General features: G+C 44.9%; 2 protein-coding genes across 5 annotated transcripts; both read right to left on the bottom strand.

Annotated features, from left to right (window-relative positions):
- Positions 1 to 1,431: 1,431 nt before the first annotated feature.
- Positions 1,432 to 6,763, bottom strand: tmem102 (transmembrane protein 102). Of its 4 annotated transcripts, none has more exons than XM_086024251.1 (6): positions 6,459 to 6,763; positions 5,057 to 5,268; positions 4,601 to 4,939; positions 4,315 to 4,508; positions 4,023 to 4,235; positions 1,432 to 3,128 (listed from the first exon to the last, which is right to left on the bottom strand). In XM_086024251.1, the coding sequence occupies exons 2-6, from the start codon at positions 5,256 to 5,258 to the stop codon at positions 2,535 to 2,537; spliced, it is 1,542 nt and encodes a 513-aa protein (XP_085880377.1). In that variant the 5' UTR covers positions 5,259 to 5,268; positions 6,459 to 6,763; the 3' UTR covers positions 1,432 to 2,534. The 4 variants fall into 4 exon arrangements, with proteins under 4 accessions (XP_085880377.1, XP_085880379.1, XP_085880376.1 ...); XM_086024253.1 differs by having other exon boundaries at positions 5,057 to 5,258; XM_086024250.1 differs by having other exon boundaries at positions 6,482 to 6,763.
- Positions 6,764 to 8,545: 1,782 nt separating this feature from the next.
- tmem256 (transmembrane protein 256) lies at positions 8,546 to 9,666 on the bottom strand. The gene is made up of 4 exons (XM_086023293.1): positions 9,385 to 9,666; positions 9,272 to 9,309; positions 9,116 to 9,196; positions 8,546 to 8,781 (listed from the first exon to the last, which is right to left on the bottom strand). Exons 1-4 carry the CDS (start codon positions 9,518 to 9,520, stop codon positions 8,638 to 8,640), a joined length of 399 nt encoding a protein of 132 aa, XP_085879419.1. The 5' UTR covers positions 9,521 to 9,666; the 3' UTR covers positions 8,546 to 8,637.
- Positions 9,667 to 13,419: the final 3,753 nt, after the last annotated feature.

The raw sequence follows: 13,419 nt of genomic DNA, 5'->3' as shown, positions 1-13,419 counted from the left end.
AAGAAGAGAGATTAGAGCGCGCAGGCCAAATGTCTTCTCGTTGGCAAACGTTGACTCCCAGGAATCTCTGGTGAATCCCAAATATGTCGGCCGCTCTTGCGACTTCTCCATCCATCTGTTCCTTCCGTCTCATTAGTTTTCTTGCCGGCGGTTTAATGCGTCCCTCTCCGCCACTCCCCCTGCTCGCCTCTTCATCATATCCACGACATTACATACATCCCCAAGGCTATTTGGTGGGATTCTTCTACACTAAACCCAATCCACAAACAAAGGCCTTGTGAACAGCCACAGCGTCTTCATTAATGCAGCAAGTAACTTATATGTGGTTACTTCAATATATTGCTCAGACTCAACTTCTCCGCGAGAGCCAGCTGAATGCTATCCAATTTCAGCCTGGCCTTGTTCTGAGAGTCTCGCGCATGGGCTTAGGTTACCAGAAACAAGTCCTCAAAAAAAAAAGAGGCTTGAAGCTGTTACTTGCTACTTTCAGTTGAGTTTACTAACTTAAAAAAACTACTCAAACCAAACCAAAAATATTGACATGTATGTTTCAAACAACCACATAGATTGACTTTAAAGTCTGTGTAGCTTCATGCTAACAATGCAAAATGCTACAGAGAGGCTAACGAATAGCATCGCTGTTTTATCCTTTGTGAAAAATGACTTGTACTGCCCCCAGGTGGCCAAGACGGGCACACCAGAAGGAGCAGCACAATGTCCACTGAATCGAAGCACAAAAAACGTGGCAAGGAGTGTTTAATTCTTGACATTCTAGTGGTCTGTCGTTAGGTTTTTATAAGTTACAAAATGGTGGTGTGTGCGCAAATATTTGGCTGATGTTCTTTCCTCCAGGGCTACTCTTTCGACGCCATTCTAACCTGGGTTCAAGTTAATCTCCTGCTATCTATCGGTTCCGGTTCAAAACCGCTTTTGACGTGTGCGCTGAGCTCGGTGGCTTTAGTATGCAGCTCCATCTGGCCACAATCAGCTCCAAAGCTGGCTGAATTTCACAGAGCTTGTCTCCGTTGGAACCTTTCAAGACTTGGAAGCGGCTTAATGCACTTGGAAATGCTTTATGCTAATTTATTCGATCCGCCACGATGATGGCTGGGGACACATTTTGAGGCCTTTTTTGGAATCTGTGCTTGGCAAGTGGTGATGACGTTCGGTGACCAGTGACATGAAGCGTTGTCCACATTTAACACTTTGCACTTGAGTCATCACTGTGGCAAAGCCTTTTTAAACCATTTGCTATATCTCGTCTTAAATTTATTTTTGTATTCCCAGTGCGAGTTATGTTCTGGCGCTACAATACTTTGTGTAGTCTTGGGGCGCCCTCTGTTGACTAGAATAGGCATTGCAGTGCTGCTATTGCCATGCCAACAACAACAAAATGACATCATTTTTCAATGAGAAGAACGCTTGATGCTATTTGATTCAAAAGATCGTCATTTATTGAATGCTATTAGCTCAAACGGATCAATAGAAAGCCCTCAGAATCAAGTGATAAGAATAAATACATTAAATCAGTCAGGTTACAGCCCAAAATGAGAACAATCATAATTAGCACTTAAGTATTCTGAGCTCTTGAAATGAATGCATCGATTGCAGCAGCGCGAGTCTAAAAAGCAGCAAGATGGCAAAGAAAACAGCGGCAAGTATACGCTGCACTGTTGTGTCTTTTTGTTTTGTTTTTTACTTGAAACGTATCGCAGTCGACATTCCGCACACTTTGGTAGTCACCTCAGCCTCACACACACCCGCACACACAGACACACGACGTGCGCGCACAGCGAGTAGCTTAAACAATTCAGCAGTAAACACATCCAACTTGTAGAGAAACAGCAGCTTTGTTCCAAGAAAACCGATTCAGTCACTTTGCATGTAAACTTGGCTGGTGGCTGTCTTGTGCCTTTCGTCACCACATATGAGATAAAGCCATTAACGCGAAATTCTTTTCACGCAAGACTGGATGATAAAGACCCTAATCTGAGAGAAATGCCTCTTTTTTTTTCTTTCTTCCAATCAGCGATTGCAGTGGCCGCTTCCTGTGCGTGTTTCTCTTTGGTACATTCCGTTGTCCACAGAAGCGAAGGAAGAGCTTCCGTTTGGCAATGTAAGGATTCTCGGTACCTGAGAAAGACGACCAGAAGTGAAAAGTGGGGTGGGAGTTAACGAGAAGAGACGCGGAACTCTTGGTCGTGGTCTCTTCCGTAACGTTACATTCGGTTCCGTCGTCCTCACGTCGTTCTTGCTTTGCGATTGGGAACGTCACACACCGATCATGAAACGGACAAAAAAAAAAACATCACGAGAACTCAGCCAGTGGGGAGGATTTAGCCCTCTTTCTTTTGTTTGCTTTTTGGAGTGTATGAAACGTGATGAGCCCGAGACGTACGTGTTCGCGCCTTCGCTTGACGAAAGCCCGCCCCCGCCCGCGTACGCCCGTCAGTGTCGTTAAGGCCAGCTCGTCCCTAGCAACGGGCTAGCGGCCTCCGTACTTGTTGGCAAAGTTTCGGCTTCTTCAAACGGCGTCAGTAGAACTTGTCGTCGATGCGGAAGTGCGGCCGGGTGACGTCGTCCGGGTTGAGGAAGACCGAGATGGACTTGCCGGGGTTCTCGGTGACCAGCTGCTGCAGACGCTGGGCCAGCTTGTCCTCGGAAGGCGAGACGACGCCGTTGACGGCGTGATGCCCCGGCGAGCCGTTGGCGCTGCTCGCCAGCTCCTTCTTCAGCTGGCCCGCCTGCTGGGCTTGGTCCAGAGCCGCCCGCAGGTGCTCGCTGGGATCGGAGCGCACGTGCGCTAGCTTCCGGGCCACCAGGAGAGCCTGGCCGTCGCTCAGGTGCTCCAGCATGTTGCACTGCGGCAGGAAGTAGTTTGGGCAGTTTTTACCCAGGATGCAATGCGCCAGGTCGTCCAGGAGGCCCAGGAAAAGACGGCCGGGGGTGTCTGAGTCGGGGCAGGACAGGTAGGCGGCGGGAAGTCGATCGCAAGCCCAAAAGAGAAGCGTGCGCAGGTGGTAGAGGCTGAGGCCCGCGCGGGGGCGAGCCAGGATACGAGACAGCGCCGCCTTGGCGGCTTGGAAAGCCTGCGCCATGGGGAACGGGATGCACTTCTTCAACTGGACCTGGTTTCGAGAACGGACAAGGTTCCTTTTTCAGCCTGGTGACCCGTTTGGACATTTAACAGCAATTCAAAGATCTTAAATGTCATTCTTTCACCCTGAAATTGGAAAAGAGACTGTGAATGCGATTAGGGATGGAGTACTCACCCATACCGAGTACCTGCACCTCCCGTAATTTTGATATTTAAAAATTCATTGAACACACTGACAAAATATTTCTGACACAGACGATGATTTGTCGATGTGTCTAAATGCCGCAGTTTACTACTGCGGCGGACTTACTCAATGTCAGATATTTGTTTTCCTTAAGTATCGGTGGCTAGTATCCGCAGACTTCATGAGTTCAGTGTTCCCTCACTACTTTGCAGTTATTTTTGTTATTTTCCTTCCTTCCAAATTGGACTAGTCAACTGCGATCAGAAATGAATGTGAGGAGCGCGCTCTGGCTCGGGCAGCACACGAGTACGATGAAACCTTCACTTAATAACCACGTTTACGTTTTTCTTTTTAGTGTAATATGTCTTATCTTAACCAGAATCGTTGTCGCGTTGTAGCCCAAGTTTCAGTCCTGGTGGGTTAATGCGCCTTTTTGTGCAGTAAATCCTTGTTGTGGAAACCAAAATCTGGTTCCCATGACTACCGTTGTTCTTATTGATGAAGAACTTCCACCAGATATTTATTCTTCCTTTTGCATTTTAAAAGTTACATGTGTTAAGTGCAACATGTGTTTTATTTAGATGGGTTGGAAACTGTGTGTGTGGAAAACTCTACTGAGTGGAAATTCAACTATGGCGATGTACTCGATACCTTCAAATAAGGCTGGTATCGACCCGATACCTGGTATCGGTACTCGGCCATCCCGAGATGCGATGGGACAAGGACAATAAAGAAGAGTACCTCGCTGCGGGAGAAGGCGAGTCTCCACTCCCTGTCGGGCCGGCCACCCAGCGGCGAGCAGCAGGGCAGCAGGTAGAAGCCCGAAATGGCCTCCTCCTCCGTGATTTTGCCATCCCAGAAGTGATTCGCCGTCAGCCAGCCTTGAGCCACGGCAGGCCAGCCCCGGAACGACACCACGGGCAGGAGGTCGTACAGCACCCTGCTGGAGCCCGCCTGCGGCGGCGCCGAACACACGGAGGTTTAAAAAAATCATGACTTGGTTGCACAGCGGCCCTAAAGAATCCGACCGTACCTGGAGGATGACGGTGGTGAGCGGCCCGTTCCTCTCCAGTCGCTCCGGGGTGGGAATGCCTCTCTGGGGGCTTCGGCGCAGCTCGTCCACTGCCTCGCTCACCACCCCCCAGAACCAGTCTGTCACCAGGCTGGGGGAGAAGTAGCACCCATCGAGGGACTGAGGGGAGTCTAGCGACGGGATAGAGCCTTTCCCTGGGAAAAGGAAGAACGGGTCAATGCTAAATTCCCTTAGCGTCGTCGAATTGGTGCAACTGACAGTTGGGGTGACATCTCCAAGTCCTTACCAATTTCTCCCTCTTCCTCCTCGTCATCCTCAGCAGGAAGTCCGCTCTCTTCCTGGCAGCAGATGCTCCAGCGGGACAGGATGTTGGAGTCGCACAGGCGCAGGCTGAGCCACGAGTGGCACGGCGGCGAGTGCCTCATGTCCAGGGTGACGGGCTGGTTGCGGTCGTGCAGCTTGAGGGCCGGCACCAGCAGGGTGAAGTCCAGGTCAAAGTCGGCACCTTTGGCGTAATTGCCCAGGTCCTCCGGGTTCAGGTCCAAGACGCCCTCTCGGGCGCCTCCGGACAGCAGCAGGTACTCGTTGGCCACCGGGAGGCGCTGATCCACCTTCTGGACTAACCCTGAAGAGAGAATGTTTATTTTTTTTCACCAAACTTCTCTATGGTGCTTTATTCGAAGCCTCGAGATTGACTGACTATCTAATACATCACATGGCCAATCAAAGGGATGTGACGCACCCAACATGTTGAAAATGAAATCCTTCGCCGTGTGGACCTCCAAGGCGGTCTGGTCCCCGAAGCCGCCCTGCTCCAGTAGGACCAGCTCGGACACTTGAGCGGACAGCTGCTCCAGGGTTGCGCCCGAGCGGAAGTCCACCTCGGAGAGCTTCTTGCCGGGCGCTGGCGAGCGAGGCGACACGGCGCTCATCAGGGACTCCATCTGGACAGCACTGACGGTTAAAGAAAAAAACAAACAAATAAAATAAGAGTTACATTAATTGTTATTTTGATAATTAGCTCACCTGTCAATTATTTTTTCGATGAATCAATGTCTCTGAGAATTTCATTTAGAATTGCTTATTTCCACCCCTTTGTTAAAACAACAGGAAATTATTTCAAATTGACAGTGCAGAAAAGGCACAATCGTGAATTCATTTCAATTACTGGTTTGGTCCATAACATTTCAGAAAATATGCCAACATGTTGATCACTGTTTTCCAAAGTAAAAGCAGATGTTTGCAAAAGTCTTATTTTAAATAACCAAAAAGACAATTAGTCTTTTTTGGAGGACAACAAACATCTGAGAATATTTACATTTGAGAGGGTGATATTGCGAGGATTTAGACAATTTTAAGTTAAACAAGGTCTCAAAAAGAACTGTTGATTAATTTGATAAATCAGTTAGCTGACGATTGATTGATGACTTTTAGCTTTTTGTGATTGAATGGATTGCCATCACCAGACTAATGAAAAAAAACAAAAACATTTCAGCAAATTAATTTACAAGTAAACATGCTAAATGTTGAACGGATACATCATCGGTTGTCTTGTGAATTTAAGTGAGACTGTGATGTGGAATGTTTAGTGTGTTTAAATACAACGGTGATTAATTTTCAAATTAAAACGAACGTCATTTTAAATTCATGATTAATACTGTTTACTCGGCTGTGATTCGCATTGATTGACCCGACATCAAGCTCCGAGAGCATCGTAAGATTTGAGTGAGCTTACACGCTACGTGATGGAAGTTTAAAAAGACAGCGCAAAGTGCAACGTAAACAACACGACTCGACTTGCAAACGTAACTCGGCCTCTGCTCCTTCTTAACTTGCTAAATTAGCAACATGGCTAAGCTACTCGCAGAGCTAATTGGCCCTCTTGGCATTAGTGCACTCTGGCTAATTTGGCGACTTGCTAATAGTGGCGTAGTATGCGTGGCATATTTGAATAAGAGTCGAGAAATCACAGACTGCATTTCGCCTGGATCCTGAGCTGCTCATTTCTTTTATTAGCCAACTTAGCCACCTAGCATGCTAGCTAACTTGACAGGTGGGGTGACACGGGTGGGGGTGGGGGACCAAGTGGACAGTGGAAACCCTCCAAGCCTCGCAATCACGCAAGAGCAAAACAAGATCGCGACCTAAAGCTGGGAAAGAAGCACACCGGTCACACGGCAACTTCCTCGGCGTGGGCTGTTTCGAGTTCGCTGCCTGCGTTTCAGTCCGCCCTGCTCAGCTGTCATCTCCAACAGGTCCTCGATCAGCGCCGCCTGGTCGGGAAACGGCGTCCTGCTCCCCGGGAGGATCCAGGGATTAAGCGGCAGAGGGTGGCACGCTCGTAAGCGTCTGCTGCGTCTGGGAAGGCGCTCTGAGGGGCGAGGCGAGGCTCGCTGCGTGCGTGTGCACCATTGCACGGATTGTTTCCTACCACTACTCTCACAAATGCATCTAAAGAAACGTTTAAACCAGGGATGGGCAACTTTAATGTTGGAAGGGGTCCACATTTTTTCGTCAGCACTTCCCAACCGTGAGTATGACAAAAAAAATGCCATTTTAAAATATGGAAAAAAATGTGTGCATTTGTCTGTTTTCTTTTAGTGAAGCAATGCACAGCACAATATATTAATATATTTCATGGTCAATGCATATATAAAAGACCAACTCTTTGAAGCAATTCAAAACAATAATGGACCCCCCCAACCCAGTGTAAAGGGCCTCAAAAAAGAAAAATTAACATTCGAAAGAACTGTCAACGGTTCTTGCGATGAAAAAAAATAAACAGGCTGTTGTTTGTGTACTTTTGATTTGCAAGCTTGGTAGCGTCACTCTATTTCTCGCATTAGTTTCGGTTCCCAGCATGCATTGCGCCATTCAATGCAGACTTTTTTCTGTTATTCAGTGCTTCTCAAATAGTGGGGCGGCACTCCTGTGGGGGGCATGGTGCCAGCCCACAGTGGGGGGGGGGGGGGTGTCGTGTGACACCAAGGAAGATGCTTTTTTTGTTGCTGTACTTAAAGTGTAACTGCACATCCACTACTGTAGGTGGCAGTAAAATCTAAGCAAGTTGATGTGCAAAATTTTAATACATTTTTTATTCAGATCCAAGTAGACCTTTCTAGATATTTTTTTGCATTGATTCTGAATCTGCCTGAGTTTTTTTTCTCTAGAAAACATCAGGTTTTCATAATATGTAATATAGTAATATATTGAGTAATTATGAATTAAGGGTTAGGTTCAGCAACGATGGTTTTTTTTCTGATGCGTCATACCTATAAATGACAACGCAAGGTCAAATCCATGTTGCGCATTTATTTACATTTTTTTAAATTAGCATTAAAAATACGTTTTGGGACGGACACATAAAAAATTTGCTGTTGTGTTATGGAGCACCTGATTAAGAAACTGAGATTGAAACTGATAACTGCATGGACAAAAATAAATAGCGTTTATTTTTTTTCCCCATTTGCGAGGTATCAGGGCCGAGTCCTGCCGCGAATAGCAAAAAACTGCCAGTAATTGACGCCCACCTAAAAAGATTTGTAATTGCCTGTAGAGGCCACAAGATGACAGCAAGACAATGTTCTATTAGACATGGCTATGGCCTAAGCTCCTCCCCTCACTTGTTCCTTGTCCCCCCCAATAAACACAGGTTGACAGTATTTTGATTTTATACATAGCTTCATCCTATGTGCAAAAACAATGAATCGATGAGTTTAATTTATGCACAGTTTTACCCCCTAGAAATTCTAGTGACAGACACCTAAACACTAGTCTACGGCGCTACCTGGACCAAACATGTGGAATGGATTTATTGCTCATTCGTTGTTGGTGCGCACAGCTGCACACGCTTTGGACATCATCCCTCATCTGCAGCAGACTGAGGCCAGATGATTTGAAATAAAAGCGCTCGCATCGGTGCCCACTCATGTGAGGAATCGTCTATTTGGGAGTTTGCTGTCGCTGACCATCATCTAAGTGGTTGCATGGGAGGAGCTCACGTATCACCATTCGAGGGACAAACCCAAAGTAGCAGTATTTAGTGTGGAACTGAAAGATATTGCAAAATCCAGATGTGCACATGAGATACTGTGTGAGGCTGCATTTGACTGCCCGTGCATCTTATCTGACCTAAACCACCTTGGAGGAGGGTAAAAAGGCTCACTTGAAATGTTGCGGAGCTCTTCCAAACTTGATAATATTGCATTTAGAAATGTTGACTCATTCCAACTAAGTCAAACAAAAAAAATTTAATTCCAAAAAGCAGACAAGTAAAGTCTATACAAGCATTCTTACAAGATAAGCATACACGCATGCAGCCAATCAGAGGATGAGCGCCAGCCAGCCCACGATCATCGCCATGCCTCCCACGGGGGCCACCTTGCGATGGCCAGGGTCCCCCGTCATGGCCTGGTGGTACAGCGACCCGCAGAACATCCCCATGCCGGCGATCAGGAGGGTGCCAGCCTTTGTGATGACAGAGAGAGGAAACGTTAGGCTGGCACAGACCATAAGGATGGTGACAGCTGGTCAAGAGAGCTCCCACTTTTGCAGTATTCGTGACCAGGCCCCAATAGACACTTTCGTACAAGCTCCAGAGAGAGCTTCTTTTTTTTTTTCGTGCAAAAACAAAACTTTCGGATGACGCCACGCGTTGCAACCCCTGCTGAGAAGGCTGTCACTTTATTCAACTGGAAACATCGTGAAGCACACCTGCATTTTCATCACCGACTTCGCACACAGAGGCAATGAGCCATATTTCAGAGGGACTTCTTTTCAGTTTCTCGAAAAGCTCACTCACCACAGCAGGTTTACTGGATTGGGCAGCACCCAGCAGGGCCAGGCTGTGGTAGAAATGGTACTTGTTGGCTGTTTCAAATAGCTACAAACACATAAGGATGAGCGGTCAGGCTCATTGAAAAAAGAAATTCATTGTCGATACAAGAAAGCGTCATACCACTCTTTGGTAATCATCAGGGTCGCTGTGTTTAAAACCTTCAACGAGAAAGTAAAACATTATGAAATGTCAACAACAGCAGATAGCATAGCTGGATCATATGGCACTCCTACCATGCGCCCCGTACGCTCCAAGTGCTACCGCCGAAGCCCCAGAAAGAGCCGCAAGCCGGCGGACAACAACAGCGGTCATGATCGCTTTGCTAGGACCTCCAGACCAAGGGAAGACCCGCAAACATGTTGCCTTCATGTACTCCTGTTTTGTCGCATTGAAGCCGTACGATCCCGTTGCATGTCGGGATATTATTTACTGTTTTGAACTTAACGTTCTATGTTAACCAACTCTTAACGATACACGCATACCTTCCGTACATGAAAACGACCATAAGTCGTTTTTGACATTTGTAAAGCATAAGTTCACAAGGTCTTTGAACGCAACAGAGTCACGCCGTGCGTACTCACTTCCGCTTCCGCTATTCAATGACGTACAAGGAATTGGAAAGCAAGTGGACGTTTCAAATTCAGATTCATGTTTTGAACACTGACACTGACTTTTCTAAATTAAGCGTATCCTTTTGTGTACTGGTGCCTACTTTAAATCAGGGAATCACAAACCGCATGTCTTCTTCTTATTATTATTATTATCATTATTAGTATTATTATTATTATTATTATACAAAGTTGCGTGACATACGGAATTATTCAAAGCTGTCCAATTGCAGCCATTATAATGTCAATACATCCATCCATCCATCCATCCATCCATCCATCCATCCATCCATCCATCCATCCATTCATCCATTATCTATATACAGTGCAAAATCTAGTCAACTAAAGTAAACACATTCTCAATTTGATCAGGAGTTATAATTGCAGTTGTAGTTGTAGTTGTAGATAAGGGTGACAATGTACGTCGACTTTTCTTGTTTTTTTTCGAGGTACAGTCCAGTAACATGATTTTAGCTCAAAAAGAAAGACAGGAAGAAGTCGAGAAAAAAATGTTAAATTTTGGCTTATTAATGTGTAATTTCCCCTAAAGTAAAATAAAATTCACCATGTACTCAAGTGATGCATTTTCAGATTCAAAACCAGATATGATATGCTTGCATTTAATCGCTATACATTTACAATTCTTTGTGTGAGAATAAAGTCCTTCACATCACTCTAAAACTGAGATGTAACAGGACAGTGACAAAATAAATGAATTGAACATGTTACATTAGTATCAACAAAATTGGAAATTGTAACATTACGAGGATAAATATTGTGTAAGATTTTGAAATGAATTTCTTCACACTTATTCAAGATACTGAATTTAAATAGTCGTGTATGCTTGTTTGTGTATTTCTTGTCTGTTAAAGCGATTCCACCAAATTTAAGATCAGGTCTTAGAGTGTTAACTTTCTTATCGTTTAAGGAAGCTTTCATTACTATTATATCTGCGGGCAACACTTTTATAAAAGAAGAAAATTCTTATAAGGGTACTGGAAATATTTTGCATAACCGAGGTTATCATCAAAGAGATCATCAATATAAATTAGGCCCCTTTCATTCCAACTCACTTTATATTAACATATTTTAACCACTTAGAATCACAATTATGTGAAGTGACCAGAGTACAGCCCGCTCATAGAATTTGGAGAGTTTAAAAGGCAATTTTGCGCGTGTCTAACATGAAACATCCTTTCAATCTGATGTTACTCAATGAAAAGTCACGATTACCTGACCTAGATAGCAGGGGCGGGCGGAGGAGGCCCGGCTAGGGGTTGAAATCATCACATTAATCACACCCTGTGCTTTGTTTCAGAACTCACAGTTCAAATGTATTATTCATAGATTGGCTGCATTATAGTGGCGCACTTTCCTCTTTATGAATAATTAATCTCCCCAAACTGCCACCGCACCAAAGCAGCGGTGCACAGGGCTTATCACTTGTGCATCTGTTTGCAAATTGGGCCAATTGGCGAGAGGCTGCCGTGATGCTTGTTGCAGGGGATGTATTTGTTCGGACTTTTGGTTGTTCGTAAACCTTTATTAATGAGGCGCGATCATTCCTGCAGAGATCTTGCCAGAGGGGGGCGCTGTCGTGCTTATGTGTGTCAGGACGGAGAGGCCTCTATATATTTCCCACCAAGCCTCGTCCTCAGGTGACTTTGAAACAGTATTAAGACAGAACAGTTTAATTAACACGTTTTAATGAGTGCAGGAATAGAATCAAGTCTAGTGTGAGTCACAGGCATCTCTATTGATGGTTAGCTAAACTTGCAAAAAATAGGTCCCTTTCCATCTATTCCCTCAAACAAAAAATGAGAAGATGCTAAGCTTGAACTGAATGAAGAGCCTGAGGTTATTTTGAAAATACCATTTGCATGTCATTGTCATTTACAGCATATCATGATGTTTATATTTCGAGTACATTTGTTCGCCAAATTAATTTTAAAAATTCAGCCCGCTTGTGTGTAGAAGCTGTAAAATCAAATCAAAGCCGTGGCCTTGTTTTTTTGTTTTTCCTCCGATGTATGGCAAAGTTATCAAACAAAAAAAAGCCAGCACGTGGACGTCAATAAGAAGATACTTTGCATGTTTTTGGTTGACTTTGAGTAGCCAATTATCTATCTGATTGTGCGTTTAAGCCGACAAAATGGAGGCCCGTGTGTCACAGCTTTTCACGTCAGCCGCTCGTGTCGTTCCGTCGCTCTCAGCCAAGAAGGAATTCGGAGGGGACGCTGGAGAGGCAGCAAAGACGCGAGCCTGTCCACTGACATTTTGTCTCGCTGCGCAGGCTGTTGTGTGCAAAAGGGAGGCGACACCAGTCATTGGCATAAACACGCACACATGCACACGCACGCGGGACCAAAACAGCCTCGGGTATTCAAACAGTCATGTCAACAAAATGATGTTATTTTGGCTGCAAAATAGCCCGCTTGTGTGTGGGCCAGTCTTGCCACAGTTACCTTGAAACAAAAGTAGGTTAGTTACTTTACTCATGACTTGACTGAAGTTACCAATTACTTGGATCTTAAAGGTAACTGAATTAGATTACAAGTTACTTTATTTGTTACAGTCAACAGATGCCGATAACCCCGCTTAACATGAAATTGACAAGTTTTTAACATAAACAGCTACTTGTTTTAAGCAGACACGCATACGCACACACACACACACACACATACACAAACCCAAAAAATTGGTCCCGATTAGTGGATCGGTCGCATTTTGACCCACAATAGTGTTATTTTTAACCCAACTGTTTTTAGAGTGCACTGTTATTTGCTATACAGTAATCACTCATATTTTTTTACAAAGTAACTGTAGACAGATTACTTCACTCAGAAAAGTAGCATGTTATTTTAGTCATTTCTGTAAAAAAAAAAAAAAAAAAAAAATCACTAGAGTAGTGCGCCGCCATCATCACTGTTGTTGACCACCAAATACAAATATTATTGCGCCATAAACACTGGTTATACACTTCATTGTCAGGTTGTTTGCGCACACACATGCTCGACAATATTATTCATTATTTCATTCCTCCCACTTCAAACGACTGTTGTGCATGCGCAAAGATCACACACACACACACACACACACACACACACACACACACACACACACACACACACCCTCAACTGCAGTTCCAGCAGGCTCCCCACATCGTGGTGCAAGCATAATGAGTAGCCTGCTTAAGCTCATCTGCATGGCTCTTCAAAGGAGATCAATGCAAATAGATGCGATTTAGCCACTGGCACCAATTAGGCCCAAAATGTCTCTCTTCTAGCTTTGCAAACTTGGTCACAGTCCGGGTAAGAAATGTATTTTCGCCATAATCCAGTTCAATTTTTCATTTCTCCTACCACAGAATTGATGCCGAGTTCCAGTGGACGCCGAGATGATGTGTAGCATGTCACTTTTTTTTTTTTTTTTTTTTTTCAAGGAATAACGAACAATGGCTCATTCATCCCAGCAGGCCTGGTGAGAAGCCCGAACCCCAAATAACATTTGATAAGTTCACAAATGAGCCCAGATATTGATGAGGCGTGTCTTGACCAGCACAGCTCCCTCATTTAACGCAGCACTGCTCAGTCGGTGTAATGGAGGCGAAAATGAGGGCAGGTTTTACATTTCTAGCCGCAAGCTTCTATACATCCAAAG

The sequence above is a fragment of the Filicampus tigris genome, chromosome 2 (assembly GCF_054856515.1).
Source record: "Filicampus tigris isolate MCC_2025a chromosome 2, RoL_Ftig_1.0, whole genome shotgun sequence".
Classification (NCBI taxonomy): Eukaryota; Metazoa; Chordata; class Actinopteri; order Syngnathiformes; family Syngnathidae; genus Filicampus; species Filicampus tigris.
The sequence above is the reverse complement of the archived record's forward strand: the minus strand, read 5'-3'. Positions and strand labels throughout refer to the sequence as shown.

Excerpts from the sequence above, each read along its gene's own strand:
- tmem102 (XM_086024251.1), bottom strand. The coding sequence starts at position 5,258 with ATGGAGTCCCTGATGAGCGCCGTGTCGCCTCGCTCGCCAGCGCCCGGC. Across the intron at positions 4,509-4,600 it reads GGAGGAAGAGGGAGAAATTG|GGAAAGGCTCTATCCCGTCG; the intron begins GTAAGGACTTGG and ends TCCTTTTCCCAG. Across the intron at positions 4,236-4,314 it reads TCACCACCGTCATCCTCCAG|GCGGGCTCCAGCAGGGTGCT; the intron begins GTACGGTCGGAT and ends GCGCCGCCGCAG.
- tmem256 (XM_086023293.1), bottom strand. The coding sequence starts at position 9,520 with ATGAAGGCAACATGTTTGCGGGTCTTCCCTTGGTCTGGAGGTCCTAGC. Across the intron at positions 9,310-9,384 it reads TGGAGCGTACGGGGCGCATG|GTTTTAAACACAGCGACCCT; the intron begins GTAGGAGTGCCA and ends TTCTCGTTGAAG. Across the intron at positions 8,782-9,115 it reads AATCCAGTAAACCTGCTGTG|GCTGGCACCCTCCTGATCGC; the intron begins GTGAGTGAGCTT and ends GTCATCACAAAG.